This window comes from Zootoca vivipara, chromosome 13 (genome assembly GCF_963506605.1).
Source record: "Zootoca vivipara chromosome 13, rZooViv1.1, whole genome shotgun sequence".
In the NCBI taxonomy this organism is placed as follows: Eukaryota; Metazoa; Chordata; class Lepidosauria; order Squamata; family Lacertidae; genus Zootoca; species Zootoca vivipara.
The window spans coordinates 12,183,225-12,202,717 of NC_083288.1; the positions used below are offsets into that span (position 1 = coordinate 12,183,225).

The 19,493-nt window shown below is 47.6% G+C and overlaps 1 protein-coding gene across 3 annotated transcripts in view; it reads right to left on the reverse strand.

Annotated features, from left to right (window-relative positions):
• Window positions 1–14: 14 nt before the first annotated feature.
• ARHGAP27 (Rho GTPase activating protein 27) overlaps window positions 15–19,493 on the reverse strand; it is a 60,614-nt gene continuing 41,135 nt past the window's right edge. For 2 of the 3 annotated variants that reach the window (XM_035134996.2, XM_060282319.1), the window contains exons 8-16: window positions 18,264–18,368; window positions 16,788–16,886; window positions 13,715–13,820; window positions 11,728–11,853; window positions 11,182–11,280; window positions 9,942–10,019; window positions 8,127–8,261; window positions 5,285–5,390; window positions 15–4,371 (exon numbers count right to left, since the gene is read on the reverse strand). In XM_035134996.2, the coding sequence (XP_034990887.2) occupies window positions 4,194–4,371; window positions 5,285–5,390; window positions 8,127–8,261; window positions 9,942–10,019; window positions 11,182–11,280; window positions 11,728–11,853; window positions 13,715–13,820; window positions 16,788–16,886; window positions 18,264–18,368 (1,032 nt within the window). In that variant the 3' untranslated portion in view covers window positions 15–4,193. Of the gene's footprint in view, window positions 4,372–5,284; window positions 5,391–8,126; window positions 8,262–9,941; window positions 10,020–11,181; window positions 11,281–11,727; window positions 11,854–13,714; window positions 13,821–16,787; window positions 16,953–18,263; window positions 18,369–19,493 lie in introns of all 3 variants that reach the window. The other variant, XM_060282318.1, reaches the window with a different exon arrangement.

Genomic DNA, 19,493 nt, shown 5'->3' on the forward strand with positions numbered 1-19,493 from the left:
GCCGGCTCCCTCGGCCTATAAAGCGAGATGAGCGCCGCAACCCCAGAGTCAGACACGACTGGACCTGATGGTCAGGGGCACCTTTACCTTTACCTAATTTTGGCAAATATATTGCTGGGGTAAACCCCCTCTCATTGTCTTTTATTGCTGAGTGTTTATTCATCTCGCTCACATGGCATTGTAGTTCCACATCCCAATTTCTAACTTCCATGATTTTGTATGAGCTGGAACTGGTCTGTGACCAAAATCATTCATTCATTCATTCATTCATTTGCATCACTTTGGCTTGCAAGCCAGCTAACAGCTGGAGGAGACCCTCATCCCAGCAGGAACAGTTGCAACTCCCAACAGGATCCATCCATGCAGAAAGAGAGATGGGGCATTTAAATGCCAAAATGCAGCTCGAGGTATGCGCGAAGCGATGCACATTGGGGTAGACTCCATGTGTAGCAACTGGAAAAGGCAAAATCCACATTAGGAAATGAGTGAAGAGAACTGATTCCCTAAATGGATTGTAGCCTCAGCCACAAGGAAGATCCTACAATGCAAAAAAGCAAACGCAAATACGTCTACACAGAATGCTTCATTTCTCAAAATGACGTTGTAACTTCCATCCTAAACACTCGACGTAACACCTGTGCTTTTCTTTTAGGAAAAAATCTACCGGTACTGCATACTTGTCTTGGGGGGGGGGGGGAAGCACTACATCACACAATCCCAAATAAACACACACACTTCTTTCATTGAAAGGTTAATTGTTTATTTTAAAATCAATTGTCACAAATTGTCTTCCAGCAAAAAAAGCAGCAACCGAAAAACCAAAAAGTCCTTCAGGCCAACCACCGTTGTCTAAGATGGTTCCTAAAATGACCATCAATTTAAGAATCAAAACCTGTTTAATGTAGAAGGTAAGTGGTAGGGACTGAATAATTTTGTGCTTCTGCAAAACCCATGCCACAATGGAGATGTGCTAATTGTCCGATTCCTGAACAAAAAGGATTCGAGTATCTCATTTTTGTTGTGCCTGCTAACAATGCTCTGACTCTCCTGTCAAATCTTTTTCAGGAACAGGAAATGCTTTGGGATAAAGAAGTATATTTAACTTGTTTCGCCAACGTTTATCAGAGGCATGTTGCATTCTAATTTGTTAGGATTCCCTCTCCCAACGATTTATAACCACACAACTCCTCTGGTAGCCCAGAGCTCTGTGGACACAAAACAGTAAATAACATGACATGGCTAAAAAAAAGGAGGAGAGGAATTCATCTCTCCCCTCCCCTCCAATGATAAATTATTATTATTATTATTGGAAATACATAGCTGCATCTGCAAGGGAGGTGCATAGGGAAAGGGCACTTTCTTAATAGCAATACTGACTTATCACTTTCTGTGGACTTTAAAAGGTTGTGGGGCTGCAGGTTTTATGTCTTGAAGGTCAGACGCCACGCAGACAGTGCAGGGAACGCAGACAAACTTATATCATGTTAGATTGGGAGGGAAGACACAGAAAATATCCTGTCCTTGGCCAGGTGAAAAAGCAGGATGAACATTCCTCCTTCATTGTTCATTAAAACCATAAATACAATTCCCCCCCATCCCCCCTCGAGGTAGGTTGGTAAAGTCACTTTTCTACATCTGCCTATGGCTTTGTGCAAGGGACTTAGAAGCACCCATTGCACATTCAATGCCTCCAACCAAGCCACATGGTCCTGGAACCTGTGCAGGCAAAGATGCCGGAGAGACCACATGGTAAATTCCTGTATACCACCTTTCACTAAGCTGATGCCCTCCAGATGTTTTGAACTATAACTCCCTCCAGTCCCAGCTGCTGATGGGAGTTTCAGTTCAAAACATCTGGAGGGCACCAAGTTGGCAAAATCCGGTGTAACCAAGTCATGGTTAAGTGCCATTTTGGAACAGCGTTCCTCTAAGCCAGACATGGGGGAACCTGTGGCCACTCCCACCAGCCCCTGACAAATGTTTGGGGAAAATGGCAGCTGTAGGGCGGTCCTACTAGCCCTACTCAAAGTAGATCCCCCCCTTAAGTTAATGGACATGAGCTTTCATTGCTTTCAATGAGTGCGCTCTGTCTTTTGTTGAATGCAATACAGTCATACCTCTTTTTGCGAACGTGATCCGTGCGGGAGGCATGTTCGCAACCCGCAGCCTGAAGCGCCGCATCTGCGCATGTGCGAGCGCCAAAACACGGAAGTAACCAGTTCCGGTACTTCCGGGTTCGGCGCGGTCCGCAACCCGAAAACGCGCAACCCGCAGTGTTCGTAACCCGAGGTATGACTGTACAAGCAGCAATTGAAGGGCCACAGATCCTCCATCCCCTGCCCCCTATGAATTCCTGAATGCTGGATTTAACAATAAAATAAAATATCCCCCCCCCCAAAAAAAAACCACTCCCAATCCTTCAGTAGATTGTAGAGTGGTCCTGGCTGTGCCATGTATCACAGTTTTAACAGCATCTCTTCTCCCTGTGGGAAGTACTTCCTGGTAGAATGGCAGGCCATGAAATCCGGTGTTTTCCCATGACAAGGCAACCTTAAACCCTCATGGCTCAGAGCACCTGGGCTCTTGGCTGGGCTTCTATGTGTACTCAGACGTTTGAGTTATTCATGTACCAGCAGCAGTGCCCAAACCAGGAGAGCAGGATGGAAAAGGCAGCAAGCCTATGTACACAGCTTCCAGTACATGGTGTTTTCCACTGGAAATGGGGAAGAATTAGACCTCATTGTTACCAGTGTGAGACTCCGCCACTTATTTGTGCTGTTGAGCAGTGTGACAGATGAGTGGTGCAACATTGGAGCAGGAAGTTCACAGATCTAAGCCACAGAATTTTTCCCAAATGGCAAAAAACTAGCCTTCTCAATCACCGTTGGTGCTAAAAGCACAAACTGAATCCTCTTGGCTGAACCAGAAAGTTTGCCAATGAAAACACTCATGCAGATATTGCTTCTCGTGCAACGTCAGAAGTCGTGTGTGCCCTGCATGTGCCTTGTTCTATGATACAAAGAAACATTTCAATCAGTGGCAGATGCTCCCAGGATCAATTTTTTTGCAGAGGTAGAACATGTATAGGAAGCACACTGCGGGTGGACAAAGTTGCACACCACAAACAGGGCAATCTCAATAAACCGGTCAAGTGCGATCAAAATAAAAATTTAAAAAATCCTTCCAGTAGCACGAGACCAACTAAGTTTGCCATTGGTATGAGCTTTCGTGTGCATGCACACTTCTTCAAATGCACACTTCCTTCAGATTTCGTGCATGCACACAAAAGCTCATACCAATGACAAACTTAGTTGGTCTCTAAGGTGCTACTGGAAGGAATTTTTTTTATTTTGTTTCAACTAGGGCCAACCAACAAAGCTACCTACCTATAAGGAGTGCAATCAACTCTTCCTTTTCTATCTTGGGGAGGAAAACTGAACACAAACCTGCAAATCACAGGAGCGTTAAGTTACCCCCAAGCTTAGCTAAAATTACAGACATGCACCGGAATGAGCAGGTGATGCACTGCTGTTAACCCTACAAAGCTGAACCCGCCATTATTCCCATAAACGCTTGTGACCTGCGTTATGGGATGGCATCTTGCAATTTTCTGTGTTGGGCATGAGCAGAGACAGGTGGTGTGTGCCGCACGGCCTAGAGTTTGGGTGACTAATGCTCTTGGAACGGATTTCTGTCCCTATTCAAACCCACCATCCGGATGTGCTTTTTTTTAAAACAAAAGCAAGTTCGCTCAAAAGAGCTGAAGATTCACAGGACAATTGTAGCAAGACAATCCCTATAATCCCTTAGCAAGAAGCCAGGATGCTTGGAAACATTATGGTGTGCACTTGGCCACAGAAGCCTCCCTCCCATTCCCTCCAAAATTTTGCCCACACTACATCCTTCAGCTAAAGATATTTTGGATGGGAATTGAAGATCACTTAGCTCCTTTCGCGTCTAGCAGGGTTTCACATCCAGGACCCACAACATTCAAGAGAGGCAACCATGGACATTCTGAATCCTACATTGACAGTTTTATTGCTAGCCACTTCTCTCCCTCCCTCCCATATCTTCACTGTCTCTAGTCTTGGCACTGCCCAGCAACACCGTCGTCCCCACAGCGATGGGACCTGCCCCTTTGCGTCGCAGCTGCTCCTTCATTCAACCAGGCTCCCGCGCTCCGCTGGGGAGGCCTAGCTCTCTGGGAATATGTAGCTGTATTGGCTAAGGATTTGCTCCACAATCTGGTTCTGGAAAACCATGTACATAGTCATGTTCCCTTCTTCGGCCTCCGGCTTCAGCAACGTGGGCCCAAAGACTATCGCGACGCTCTGCACAGACATGCGGTTCTCCTCCCGGAACTCTATAACCCTGCGGGGAAGAGAGGAAGATTCCGTGAAAGGGGAAGAGAGACACTGTGATGCTGCAGCGAGAGATGTATCTTATCTGGGCATCCTCGCTTGGTGGTGGCATCTTACTGTAGTTCACCTTCATCCGCGCTGCACATGTAAAGCAGCATCACGGCGCTTTAAAAAGTCATGGATCTGCCCAAAGAATCCTGGGAACTGTATTTTGTTACAGGTTCTGACAGTCATTAGGAGACCCTTGGTTCCTCCAGGGGCGATTGAGCAAATAACCCCTCTTTCTTGTGAACTTTGGGAATTGTAGCTCTATGAGGAGAATTGGAGGTGTGTGTCTGCCTAACAACTCTCAGCACCCTGAACAAACAACAGTTCCCAGGATTATTTGGGGGTTTAAAGTGGTATAAGGGAGCTTTAAATGTCTAGTGCGGATGTGGCCCGAGTGTCTTCTAACACGGGTTAAAAGACACTTGCTACCATGTGCAAATCCCTCTTCCACACACCATGTGATATCGTCAAATACTAACGCTTTCCAATAGCGAAAAAACCGAGCGAATCACCCACAGAATGTTGACCATCAATTCAAAGCAGTGCAGCTAGAAGGAAATTCCTCTATAAACCACCCAGGGGAAACTTTTGAAAGGTGGCGTAAAAAATGCAATAAATAAGTTTGGGTTGGCTGGGGGTGTGGACAGGGTGAGAGTCCTGTTTACAGACAGGAGCCTAGGGACAGGAGAGCTAACACGCTGGCGACAGGTGTGGAGAGGAGATGCAAAAGGCTGGGCGACAGCAAGACAAAGGTTGAACAATGGCTTGTGGAGTGGGAGGATAACCTCAACAGAGGGACTGGAGGGGGTGGGCCGCAGAGTTCGCACTCAACACCCTTACGCCAGCCCGGAGCATCGGGAGATGCAGCTGCTCACCTGCAGAGATGCTGGAAAAGTACCCTCATGGTATTGTGGTTAGCAGGAGGTAGAGAATTCACCAGCTCCCGTAAGCGGTAGCTGCGCTTCGAGGGTTCTGTAATTTCTGCAATGCCAAACAGAGGAAGAGTTCTTACTCAGTGCATCCCCACCCCCTATAGAGATACGAATAAATGTAGAAGCCTGCACTGCTGCTATAGTCCTCCCCATACCTGCCAAGTCCTGGGCGGAAAGATCCAGAATCGGCAGCCCACAACACCGGAAGTTGCGTAGACGCAACTTCCGGTGGCGCTTTGCCCTTCTATGGGCACCAGAAAATGGCGGCGCCAGCGCCGGAAGTCACTTCTACGCATGACCGGAAACACGTAAAAGCGACTTCCGCCGTCGCCATTTTCTGATGCCCATAGAAGGGCAAAGTGCCACCGGAAGTTGCGTCTACGCGTTTCCAGACACACGTAGAAGTGACTTCCGGCGCCGCCATTTTCTGGTGCCCATAGAAGTGCAAAGCGGCACCAGAAAAATGGCCGCCGGCAGAAGCAGATTTAAGGGAGAATATCGGGATAAAAACCTAAACGGGAGACCGCCGGGAAACGGTAGGAAAAAAGGGGGTTTCCCGGCGAAAACAGGATACTTGGCAGCTATGGCAGTCCTCCCTCCAACTTCTCTGCCACCCAATACTTGGGGCCGTGTAGCATAGAAAATGGAGACGGCATCCTGTGGAATTTATATCGTAGATCATATATTCTATGACCCAGGTGGAAGGAGTCTGATATGGTGAATTATTAATTCAAAATCCTCCTCCTCAACCACACACATCTGATCATTAATCTATGATTTCTTTCAATAAATCCCTTGGGATGCTACAGGGAGAGCCAGTGTGGTGTAGTGGTTAAGAGCAGTAGACTCGTAATCTGGGGAGCCGGGTTCGTGTCTCAGCTCCTCCACATGCAGCTGCTGGGCGACCTTGGGCTAGTCACACTTCTCTGAAGTCTCTCAGCCTCACTCACCTCACAGAGTGTTTGTTGTGGGGGAGGAAGGGAAAGGAGAATGTTAGCCGCTTTGAGACTCCTTCGGGTAGTGATAAAGCGGGATATCTAATCCAAACTCTTCTTCTTCTACAGGGCTGCTGCAAAGGGGCATGGGAAAGGTAACTGTAACCTTTTGGAGACATTGGAAGTGTGCGTCTCAGGGCGCAATCTTGATATTGCAACTTGCTGCTGGGAGTGAGCAAAAATCAGCAGTGCGTCTACTAGTTCCTCTCCTTTTGCTGCAGTGCCTAGTATGGGAAATGCCTAACATGCCATGCCATCGTGCCAAGCATTTCTTCACCACCCTGCAGCAGTCAAAATACGGAGCAGGGCAAGTCTGTCCATACGATACCATATCAGACATCTCCCTCACTAGATGTTGGGAAGAGAGGTGAGGAATGATGACAACAAGGCACACATGGCTGCTGTTCTTCAGCAGCCAGCATTTATCACACCTACCTGTGTGTCAGATGGACCAGCTCCCCTGATTTCTACAAAAGTCATTTTATCTGCTGCTTGGACTACTGCAATGCGCTCTACGTGGGGCTACCTTTGAAGGTGACCCGGAAACTACAACTAATCCAGAATGCGGCAGCTAGACTGGTGACTGGGAGCGGCCGCCGAGACCATATAACACCGGTCCTGAAAGACCTACATTGGCTCCCAGTACGTTTCCAGGCACAATTCAAAGTGTTGGTGCTGACCTTGAAAGCCCTAAACGGCATTGACCCAGTATATCCGAAAGAACGACTCCACCCTCATTATTCAGCCTGGACACTGAGGTCCAGCTCCGAGGGCCTTCTGGCGGTTCCCTCGCTGCGAGAAGTGAGGTTACAGGGAACCAGGCAGAGGGCCTTCTCAGTAGTGACGCCCGTCCTGTGGAATACCCTCCCATCAGATGTTGAGGAAATAAACAACTATCTGACTTTTAGAAGACATCTGAAGGCAGCCCTGTTTAGGGAAGTTTTTCATGTTTGATGTTTTATTGTATTTTTAATATTCTGTTGGGAGTCGCCCAAAGTTGTAGTAGTACCGGCCAGATGGGCAGGGTATAAGTAATAAAATTATTATTATTATTATTATTATTATTATTATTATTATTATTGGCTCAGGAGGATGTTATGTTTTGGGGGCAGGAATTGAGACAGAGAAGGCTAGCTGATGGTGATCAGATCCCAAACATAGCTTTCTGAGGTCCAAGCTACATGATGTATTACTATGTTCTTTAATACTGGGGCGATTTTTTAAAATCATCAATTTCTGGAGTGTGTGTGTGTGGAATCCAGAAACTCTATCATGGAGGGTAGGCTTTAACCCTTTATTGCCTGTTGTGATCCCAAATCCAAGCCAGCTCTCCCAATTAAAAATTGCAATGAAAAATGTACTCTCATATAAAAACTTGTTTCCCCCATGCAATTGCTGTCACGGCCTCCCCAAACTGGACTGGGACCATAGCGGGGGTGGGGGGGTGGGGTTAAGGTGCCTACTCTGCACACTAGGGTCCTGATCTGGATCTGGCCCTCCTGCACTGACAAATTTGTACAAAACCAAACCTGCGCTTAAGGCACAGATTCTTAGCCAAGGTATGGTCTTGTTTAGCTCCGAATGTGACTCCCCCTGCCGCTCGAAGGCCTCAAGAGAAGCAGGCCTCTAAAAAAAAAGCAGCAGAGCATAATCTGAGTTCTCTTCCTGCTCTTGTCTTTTCAAAAGCACTGACTCAACAGAGAACCGCTCCCACACATGCACATTTAAGTAATATTGCAAGGACCAAAAGATGCTCTGATGCTCCCCCTCCCCAAAGCAACGTCTCTTACTGATGGCTGCAATGAATCTGTCAAAATGACTGAAGGGAAACAGCGGCTCTGGCAACTCGCGGAAGAAGAGCTTGAGGGCCCCGGTGATGACGTGGACATCGTCCCAACGGCCGTCGTCGAGATCCAAGCGCTCATCTGCAAAAGCGATGGCAGGGAAACAGGTTAAGCAATATCCTAGGGCTGCTGAATAAGGAGCCAATATTACTCTTGTCCAGAATGTTTGGGCCTGACCATAGAAGAAGAGGAGGAGGAGTTTGGATTTGATATCCCGCTTTATCACTACCCGAAGGAGTCTCAAAGCGGCTAACAATCTCCTTTCCCTTCCTCCCCCACAACAAACACTCTGTGAGGTGAGTGGGGCTGAGAGACTTCAGAGAAGTGTGACTAGCCCAAGGTCACCCAGCAGCTGTATGTGGAGGAGTGGAGACGCGAACCCAGTTCCCCAGATTACGAGTCTACCGCTCTTAACCACTACACCACACTGTTTACCACTCTTAACCACTACACCACACAGCAAGTGCCACTCCTGCACCCATCTAAAATATGAGAATGGATGAGGATCCCCTTCAGACACAACACAGAGCGGCTGTGGAAGGTGTCCAGCTTCAGTTCCACCACTTGGGCAACTCTGATTGGCTGTGAACATGGGAGAGCAGCAGGTCTAGAAACAACTCTATGAATCTATCATAGAATTGTAGAGCTTTTGACAACTAAGATATAAATATTTTAGGAACCACCTTATTTCAGGTATTGTAAATTGTTTTAAGCTGTTTTAAACCCTGAGGCCTTAGGGTAAAAGCAACAAGTTGCTCTTTCATTTTTTACTATCACAGTACAATTGTGCGTAGGGATCTTGTTTTTATTATGAATTTTGTGCTTTTATCTTGTATCTTTATGCTGTGAACTGCCCTGATTTGCATGTAGAGCAGTAAAAGGTAAAGGTAAAGGGACCCCTGACCGTTAAGTCCAGTCACGGACGACTCTGGGGTTGTGGCGCTCATCTCGCTTTACTGGCCAAGGGAGCCGACGTTTGTCCGCAGACAGCTTCCGGGTCATGTGGCCAGCATGACTAAGCCGCTTCTAGCAAAACCAGAGCAGCGCACGGAAACACCGTTTACCTTCCCGCCGGAGCGGTCCCTATTTATCTACTTGCACTGACGTGCTTTCGAACTGCTAGGTAGGCAGGAGCTGGGACCGAATAACGGGAGCTCACCCCGTCATGGGGATTTGAACCGCTGACCTTCTGATTGGCAAGCCCAAGAGGCTTAGTGGTTTAGAATAACAATACTAATAATCCACATAAATACAGGTGAAACTCGGAAAATTAGAATATTGTCGAAAAGTGCACTTATTTCAGTAATGCAACTTAAAAGGTGAAACCAATATATGAGATAGATGCATGACATGCAAAGCAAGATATGTCAAGCCTTTATTTGTTGTAATTATAATTATTTGTCGTTAGGCGGGTCAATTATAAATGGAATGTAATTAATGAAACGTAATAGCGATGTTTATTTTTGTATTATTGTAAGTATTTGTTTTATTACTGTGGAATTTCCAAAAGAAAGCATTTGTAAGAATGAAAAGAAAAAATTAAAAAATTAAAAGTTGCATTACTGAAATAAATGCACTTTTTGACAATATTCTAATTTTCCGAGTTTCACCTGTAATACCCTTTCTAGAACTCTCTCTCTCTCTCTCTCCAAAAACACACACACAATGCTAGAGGTTGAACTTGGCACCTTCTGCACACAAGGGGAACATTGTACTGCTAAGCTTTGTCCCCTGCCAAGCTGAATCTATGGAGTCCCTTACCGTGGTCCACCTTGTAGCGCAGTTTCTGTATCGTCGCCAGATTCCCACTTATCCGGTAGAGTCCATCGATATCCAAACCTGCGGGAGGAGAAATTACAGCTCTTATACTAAAGGCCCATGAGAGCAAAAGTACTGCCACGAACAATATGACTCAAACTAAGTCTGAGCCTGAAAACGGTATCATGCAAATTATGGGTATTTGCATGCATCTCCCTTCCTTTGCACAACATATTTTCCTTCAGTGGGAAGTGAGAGGAAGAAGAAGAAGAAGAAGAAGAAGAAGAAGAAGAAGAAGAAGAAGAAGGAGGAGGAGGAGGAGGAGGAGGAGGAGGAGGAGGAGGAGGAGGAGGAGGAGGAGGAGGAGGAGGAGGAGGAGGAGGAGGAGGAGGAGTTTGGATTTGATATCATGCTTTATCACCACCCAAAGGAGTCTCAAAGCGGCTAACATTCTCCTTTCCCTTCCTCCCCCACAACAAACACTCTGTGAGGTGGGTGGGGCTGGGAGACTTCAGAGAAGTGTGACTAGCCCAAGGTCACCCAGCAGCTGCATGTGGAGGAGCGGAGACCCGGTTCCCCAGATTAAGGTCTCCCGCTCTTAACCACTACACCACACTGGCTCTCAAGGAGCTAAGCACCTCTGGAAATCCTGCTGCTCAGCTCCTTTCCGAGATGTCACCGGGCCCACATGTTTTGGCATTTTTCTTGACTGCTACAAGGATTAGGTTAGTCATGGTTTCTGCCCTTTTTGGATTGGCAGGGTGAATGGAAGGGAGCCCAAACAGTAGGTGGAGCTGCAGGCAATGAGATGCAGAGTTCCCTGCTGAGTTCCTCAAGGGCAACACTGAGACTAAGGTGGAGGAAGCCAATAAATAAGCAATGTTACCATCAGTCCAGGGGGGTAAGCAAGGAGGGCAGGCAGGTGGGGGGTGGCCGAGGGCAGACTGAGATTGGTGGGCGTTATGCCCATGTGCCTCAACAGAGCAGCCTCCACTGGATTGGGTTGAAGAAGAAGAAGAGGAAGAGGAAGAGGAAGAGGAAGAGGAAAAGGAAGAGGAAGAAGAAGAAGAAGAAGAATCGTCTCTCAAGACTTCCCATGACTCAGCAAAACCAGTTAATATGAATGGCACAAAACAGAAGAAGTTTTGCAAATTTTGCTGAAGTTGCACAATGTGTCCAAGCCACAGAACTGGGGATAATGGGCACATAATTTTAATTTATTTGGGGGCATACAAATGTGTACCTCTCTTCTCCACAGTGCAGATGCACTGCCTCACAAACTGAGGCACGGTACTCTTCTCACGGTCGCACAAAACTTGCAGAGGGCATCCAAACACCTGATCTGGATTAAAGAAGCAAACAACCCCACACGAAATCAGGTTAGAAACACGATCCAAAAATATCCTTTCTATTTATATCTCATTGCCATCCTTGAAATGTGTGGCAAAAGTAAGACAGCTATCAACAAATCAGTCTTCTTTAGCTTACATGCAGGCTGGGGACACACGATACATTAATGGCACATGGTTTCCCCCAAAGAACGCTGGGAAGTGTAGTTTCTTAAGGCTGCTGGAAGCTGTAGCTCTGTGAAGGGCAAACTACGGTTCCCAGGATTCTCTGAGGGAAGCAATGCGTTTCAAATGTGTTCTAAATGTATGGTGTGTACACTGTTGCAATTGAACAGCTGCAATACAAAGGCTGAAACCTCTGTAAATTGGCCTTGGCTGATCTGCATAGTCGCAAAGCCTTTTTTTTTTTAAATGGACTCTTAGATCTTCCAGGACTATACCTTTGATGTAGCCTCGTTCCCGCAGGGACTGAAGGGTTGGCCGCCTCTGCAGAAACCTCAGGAGTTTGTTGCGAACTTTGCTGGAATCGCTGTCCGAGTTGAGAGAGGTGGATGAATGCCAGGAGGCTGCCGGGGGAGAATTTGGCATTTTAGCACAGGAGGAGATTTTCTGCTGAAGGCTGAGCTTGCCCACATGCTTCAGAGAAGAGCTACAAGAGGAAATGCAAGCTTCTCTTCCAAGATAGTTTCAAAGGCCTCTTCACACATGCAGAGCTGTAGCTAGGTGGTTCTTGTGCCCCTGGCAGAACCGTCCAAATTTCGCGCCCCCTAGCCATGGACAAATCAGCTCTTCTTTCCGCCTCTCCTCCAACCCCCCCTCCACCCATTCAATTCACCCTCTATTAAAAACCTTTACTTATGAGGAATAATCAATATTTTTATTTATGGACATATTTTAAAGCTGATTTTGTGCGTACCCCTCACCTGCGCTGCTGGCAGGGCCGTCTTAAGGGTATCCAGTGCTGTGGTGCAAAATCCCTCCGGCACCCCCCCCACTTGCTAGGAGCCGGTGGAACGGCGGCGAGCAAGCCTGCCATTGCGAGGGGGCTTGGCAGGAACAGCGCACCGTAAGGAGCCCTTTTGGGCGCTGCTCCTGCCACGTCCCCTTGCCTGGGCGGGCTTGCTAGGCGCCATTGGAACGGCGGCTAGCAAGCCTGCTGTTGCAAGGGAATGTGGCGGGAACAGCGCACCAAAAGGAGCCCTTTTGGACGCTGCTCCCGCCGCGTCCCCTTGCAAGCCTGCTGTTGCGAGGGGGCATGGCGGGAACAGCGCACGGCAGAGGATACAGTCGAACGCCCCCTGCAAGTGCGACGGAGGAGGGGCAGCGGCAGAGCTAGGCTGCTTCAGCAGCAGTGCCTCGCTTGCCGCGTCAAACATGAGCAGTGCACGGGGCTGCTGGGCGCCCCAGCCCAGCGCCCCTGATGGGGAGGCGCCGTGGCGCACCGCGCCACTAAGCCAAATGGAAAGGACGGCCCTGGCTGCTGGCAGGGCTCCACCTCACCACCCCCTACCTACGGCCCTGCATACATGACCCTCAAAATGCTATTTGCCTTGTCCAGAATCTTTGGGGGTGTGTGCGTGATCTCTGTTAGCTAGAAAGAATATCCAGACTGTGCTCAGGTGAGGAGCAAGCAAAGGGAAAGTGTGACGACAGAGACCCCACGCTGAAAGGTCACTCCCAAAAGGCACAAGACAAACTTCCAAGTAACAGACGTGCAAAAATAAGCTCCTGCACCACTGGGGGATGGATGTATGTTTTTACTTGTCACAAGGATAAAAAGGAGGGGAGGGGGGAATAATGTATAATGCCTTGAGCTGCTTTTTTTGGGGGGGAAGTGTGATATCAATGTAAACAAACAAACACCGTATTTTTCCGTGTATTGGATGAGGTTTTTTTCACTCAAAAATCACGTCAAAAACCTGGGGTTGTCCAAAACATGGAGGGGGAGGGGAGAAGTGCCATGCCGCCAGCCATTCGGTTGGCGGGAACGTGTCTTCCCCAGATGCCGCAGCGAGCGGGTAGCGATCTGGTGTGTGTGTGTTTCCTGGATCCCTGGATCGCTTCCCATGCATGGCGACATCGGGGGAGGTTGCGCTCCTGCAAACCGGATGGCTGGAGGGAGCACAAATTCACCCGATGCCGCTGTGTGCGGGAAAAGATCTGGGGAGTGTTTCCTGCCCGCAGCTATGTGGGGAGAGAGGCTCAACAACTTTGGGCCATCTCCCCTCATTTTCTTAAAATTTAGTCCCCCAAAATGGGGAGGGGGGTTCCTTATACAAGGGAGCGTCTTATAGACAGAAAAGTATGGTAATAATAGTACTAATAGACAAATATAAACCGTTTGAACTATTTGTCAAGGAAAATTTCATTCAAAAAATGCATTTCTGTGTTTGAAACTAAACATTTGCACTGAGTATTAACACTGACCTGGGCTTTTCTTCTCGCCCTCTTTCTCTCTGTTGCTTCCTAGCTGTTCCTTCGATCTCAAATCTGATGAATTCTCCTCATTGTCTTCCGGAGGGAAATCTGTAGGCTGAAGAGAACACAACATTTTACGGCGTGTTTACAGCTGCTTGAATCCCCGTTTCATTTGCCATCGTCCACACCGCTCTCAGCGCTTGATCCCTGTAAAATATGGGGGTTGCCTGATATGGGGCTCATCCAGTAAACTGGAGGGAAATTGGGCTCCAAAACACTCCGATCAGGGTCACAGACAATTGGTTCAGTGTTTTGGGGGGCAGGTGGATCCATCGCCACTTTCTGCAACTCTCCGTTCCACAGCCACTACTTCCTGAACACCTTCATTTCTTCTCCAGCAATGCTCCTGACTATTTCCTGCACATTCCTAAACTATACAGTTCCTCCTTTGATCCCCCACATTTGCACAAAACCAGAAAACTGCAGAGGCAGCCAGTTCCACCCAACATTGGGGGGCCCCCATCAACACATGCCCACCACTGCTGTGAGGCACACTGCCATTGCAAGGCCCGACAAAGCATACCACCACAAGATCTGGCCCCTCAATATATTTTTTTTGGGGGGGTGCTCAGTCTTGTCCAAACAGACTTTTTTTTTGGGGGGGGAGCTAAAGACACTGCCATCCTATAGAGTCTACGCAAGCAAGCTACGTTAAATACTGTAATCAATGTGGTTTGCTTGTGCAGTTTTCTCATTTTGTGCAAATCTGAGGGAACAAAATGAGGGAGATGTACCAGAAATTGCCCAGCTATCTGTGCAGAGCCTCTGCTGGTACTTAAGCAGTATAATATGCCTGTTTTCTTTGTCCATGGAGTCCATTGAGAGCTGGACCATAAAGAAGGCTGATCGCCGAATAATTGATGCTTTTGAATCATGGTGCTGGAGGAGACTCTTGAGAGTCCCATGGACTGCAAGAAGATCAAACCTATCAATTCTGAAGGAAATCAGCCCTGAGTGCTCAGTGGAAGGACAGATCCTGAAGCTGAGGCTCCAATACTACAGCCACCTCATGAGAAGAGAAGACTCCCTGGAAAAGACCCTGATGTTGGGAAAGATTGAGGGCACTAGGAGAAGGGGACGACAGAGGACGAGATGGTTGGACAGTGTTTTCGAAGCTATGAACATGAGTTTGACCAAACTGCGGGAGGCAGTGGAAGACAGGAGTGCCTGGCGTGCTCTGGTCCATGGGGTCACGAAGAGTCGGACACGACTAAACGACTAAACAACAACAAAGCAGTATAATAGAACACTTCCTGGCATGAACGGAAAAGACCAAAGTTTCTCCTCATATACAAATTCAAATAGGTGGACATGTGAGCTACTCTGGTCTAATTCAAATGGGGGGGGAAGTGGACAAACAGCTTGACAATGCCCAAATGTGGACAATTCCTAAGCGTAACTGGGTGTGTGCAGGTCTTCTCAAGGATGCCATTTTCCTCCCATTCCTGTGGCTAGAAGAATAAAATATCTCCCATGAATTGGCTGCCAGTTGATGGAAGCTTCCTGACTGAATTCTTGTGAAAACGAAACAATGAAGAAATGGTAAAGATCTTCAAATAGCACAGATACGCAAACTAGGAAGGCTGAGGGATTTCATTAGGTCCACATTCCTAAGTGAACCAATCTATTTGCTCTTCCTGGATAAACACGTAGTTAGCAAAATCGTTATTATATTGACACACGTTTTATTTTTAAAATGTGTACCCAACATGCAAATTTTAGTAGGTTGCTTTAAAAAAAATAAAATTGCAGGATGATGCAGAAACAGGAAGGAAATGACTTATGAATAAACAAACCAGAAGCAGACTGAGCTGTCCTTCCCCAACCCACAAACTAGTTCTTAAAAAAATTACACAGTGTTTTTAATAACACGTAGAAGCCGATCAAGACAACGGGCCGCAATAAACTTTTCCCTGGCTTGCATAGTTCATGTTACAATTGGTCCTTAACATTCTGGCGTCCAGAAACCCCAAAATGGCAAAAAATAAAACAGAATAGTAAACTAATTATTTAATGGCCTTTAATTAGCAACATGGGGTGGAAATTTTCTACAATGGAATTTTTTCAGTGTACGTCCTCTCTCTTTTAAATGTAGTTTTACTGAAGACTATTCAATGAAATTTTCCAGTGTTGCATTTGTTTCCATTTTCTAAATATGTGTTTCACAAAATTAGTAATACAGCACATGGATACAATATCAATGAAACTAGGCAATTTCAAAGTTGTAAATCAAGCCTTTTAAAAAAAATGTAAGAGAATTGTGTGCAACTGAGGTGTCATGTCTTAACTATTCACAAAAATAAGAATAATTTCCAAGTAAAGCTTTGAAGTTGCTTGAACAGAACATTCAAACACCAGATTAATGCTGCAATATTGGGCTATTGGAATAACTTCTGAGGTTTTCATACAGCATGAAAAACTAACATGGCCATTTTAAAAAAACTAAATAGAAAAGTCAAATAAACATACTAAATCAGATCCAAATGGCATGGGGGGGGGGAACCATGAAATTTCCTGGTTTGATTGTTTCCAGGGGGGAAACTGCAACACAGCCTTTCATGGTACACACAAACAGATGCCTGACACATTCAGACCAATCTTGTTTACACTTGATGCACAAAACTTGAGGGGGCGGGGCGGTTTTCAACATTTGTTTCCCCCCTGATGAACATAAGGTCTACCTTTCCCCCCAGGGTCTATGCTTCCCTCTTCCTGGAAGTCCTTGCTACCTCCTTAAGACGTTATGTCTGCCATACAAACATCTGACAGGAAGCCAACTGAGGTTTCTCATGTTCAGGGCTGGCCCAAGACATTTTGCCACCTGAGGCAGACCACAAAATGGCACCCTACTCCTTGACAGGAGAGAAGGGGTGAAGGAAGGAAAAAGAGGGGTGGGAAGAAAGATTGAGATCGGGATCTGCTGTCCCTGTGGATTCTTCCGCCTGAGGCAGTCGCCTCATCTTGCCTCATGGGTGGGCCGGCCCTGCCTGTGATAAAAACATGGGACAAGCCCCACTCTCACCAGTTTACTGATGCTGTCAGCAATTGCCTTCTGCCACGTGCTGATGATGCACTCTGAATCGTGCCGGATCAGGTACTCGGATCCTTCCCGTGTCTTCAGCTGGAACAGAGGAACCATCCGACTGTGACATCCAGACAGAAGATGCTCACCACAACCCCAAGAGCTCTGCAAAACGCCCCCCCAGATTCAGTACAATTCTCACGGGTTTCTCGTTGAGGACATTCCTGTACTTCAAAATTTCTAAAAGGTGAACGGTGCCAGACCTCAGAGCCAAGCTTGCCCTCTAGCCAGCAACTCTGCCATAAAAAGGTAAAGGGACCCCTGACCGTTAGGTCCAGTCATGACCGACTCTGGGGTTGCGCGCTCATCTCGCATTATTGGCCGAGGGAGCCGGCGTATAGCTTCCAGGTCATGTGGCCAGCATGACAAACCAGAGCAGCACATGGAAACGCCGTTTACCTTCCCGCTATAGCGGTTCCTATTTATCTACTTGCATTTTGATGCGCTTTCAAACTGCTAGGTTGGCAGGAGCTGGGACCGAGCAACGGGAGCTCACCCCGTCACAGGGATTCGAACCGCCGACCTTCTGATCAGCAAGCCCTAGGCTCAGTGGTTTAGCCCACAGCGCCACCTGGGTCCCTCTGGCCTGCCCTCTAGCCAGCAACTCTGCCATATAATGCACAAATTGGAGAAGGGTGGGGTTAAGGGACTATTAAAACCCTTTAGACAAACGCCGGCTCCCTCGGCCTGTAAAGTGCGATGAGCGCCGCAACCCCCGAGTCGTCTGTGACTGGACTTAACTGTCAGGGGTCCTTTACCTTTACCTTTTTAAATTGTGTGAGATTTACTCTCTGCACCTAGGATTTGCTGCTAGTTTCCTTCATGCTCCAACGGGGGTCACTGGAAACGCACAGGACACAACTTACAGAGCTATGACTGCAGTGTCGGGCTCATTGTATCCTGGCAGCTCCAGAGAGAGGCTTTTACAGGTAAAAAGACTTGGCTAGGTTTCCCCACCACTTGAAACTAGGTTGCCGTGTACAAATATGGACTCCCGATACTAATCTTTGCCTTTTGTAACTGACGCAGCGCAAGACACATTGCACGGCAACCATAACTTTCATTTTAAAGAAGTGGCCCGTATTTAGGAAATGAAAGGATTCGCTTTTAATAAGTCTAGTCTTCATAGAGGAAGATGCTTGGAAGATGGAGTGTTGTGGTTTTGTGGCCAAAACTCTACCATCAGCATTAGACTGCCTTAAGAGTCTGCCCGTTTTAAAAAATGCGTGTTCCCTTTTTTCCCAGTGAAGATAAGTTTGCTGAATTGATATTTGCAGGAATAGCCACATTCAGGCATGTGTAACAGACAGATTGCCTGGTGAGCAGCACAGGCCTGTGTTGCTTCCTCCTCCATGCATATTGCCATCCTCTGTTGCTATGGAAACAGAAGCAGAGATGGGGACCAGCATCCTTTACCTCCAAGACGTTCTTTTTGCTCGACTTGTCTTTTGCAGCCCAAGAAAGTGTTGCTCCACTAAGGTCCACAGTGTGCTCAGGGCTACTCAACACGGAGGGATGTTTCTGAGGGTGAAGGTAGGAAACAGAAGCAGCATGGAAGTCCACATTTTATGACTGCTCGTAACTACAGAGAAAACAAAAATCCCACCCACTTACCCATCAAATTATACCCTGCAGAGAAATTATGGGGCTTTCCAGACACCCTTTTTATTGTGCATTAATGATGGTTTGTGCTCATAATGTTACTGGGGTAGTCACACAGCTTAATTCCCAACCAGTGCATATTGTGTAACTTCCTTCTGAAATCCCGCAACTTCCACAAAGATTGGGCAGTAGGAGGTGTCCTGCTTTTGTTGTGCTATAGTCCCTTTGGACAACAATAACATCCAAGCCTTGACTTGGATAAGCATCACAGAATAAACTAGGACAGCCTGGAGGGGTTCTAAAAGATCACTGGCTCCCAGTACGTTTCCGAGCACAATTCAAAGTGTGTGTGTTGACCTTTAAAGCTCTAAGCATCTTTGGCCCTGTATACCCCATTGTTAAGCCGGACTCTGGGCTCCAGCTCCAAGAACCTTCTGGCAGCTCCTACACTGGAGATGTGAAGCTACAGAGAACCAGGCAGAGGGTCTTCTCGGTAGTGGCACCCACACCCTGTGGAACGCCCTCCCGTCATATGTCAAGGAAATAAACAAATATCTAACTTTTAGAAGACATCAGAAGATACCTGTATAGGGAAGTTTTTAATGCTTGATGTTTTATTATGTTTTGGTATAAGCTAGAAGCTGCCCAGAGTGGCTCAGGCAACCCAGTCAGATGGGAGGGGTACAAATGATAAGACAGCAGGCAGGTGGGGGAAGGCTGAGGTTTGGTGGAGCAGCCAGGGCCGTCTTAAGCGCCCCTGGCGCCGTGGTGCGCCGGATCTCTCCGGCGTCCTCCCGCCCCGTTTCCCAGTGCGGTGGGCGGGTGGGCACAGCGCGCAGCGCGGCTGCCACAGGCGCTGCCGCATGGCGGGCAAGCGGGCAGGCACAGCACGATCTCTCCAGCGCCCTCCCGCCCCGTTTCCCAGCGCGGTGGGCGGGTGGGCGCAGCGCACAGCGCGGCTGCCACAGGCGCTACTGCGTGGTGGGCAGACGAGCAGGCACAGCGCGATCTCTCCGGCGCCCTCCCGCCCCATTTCCCAGTGTG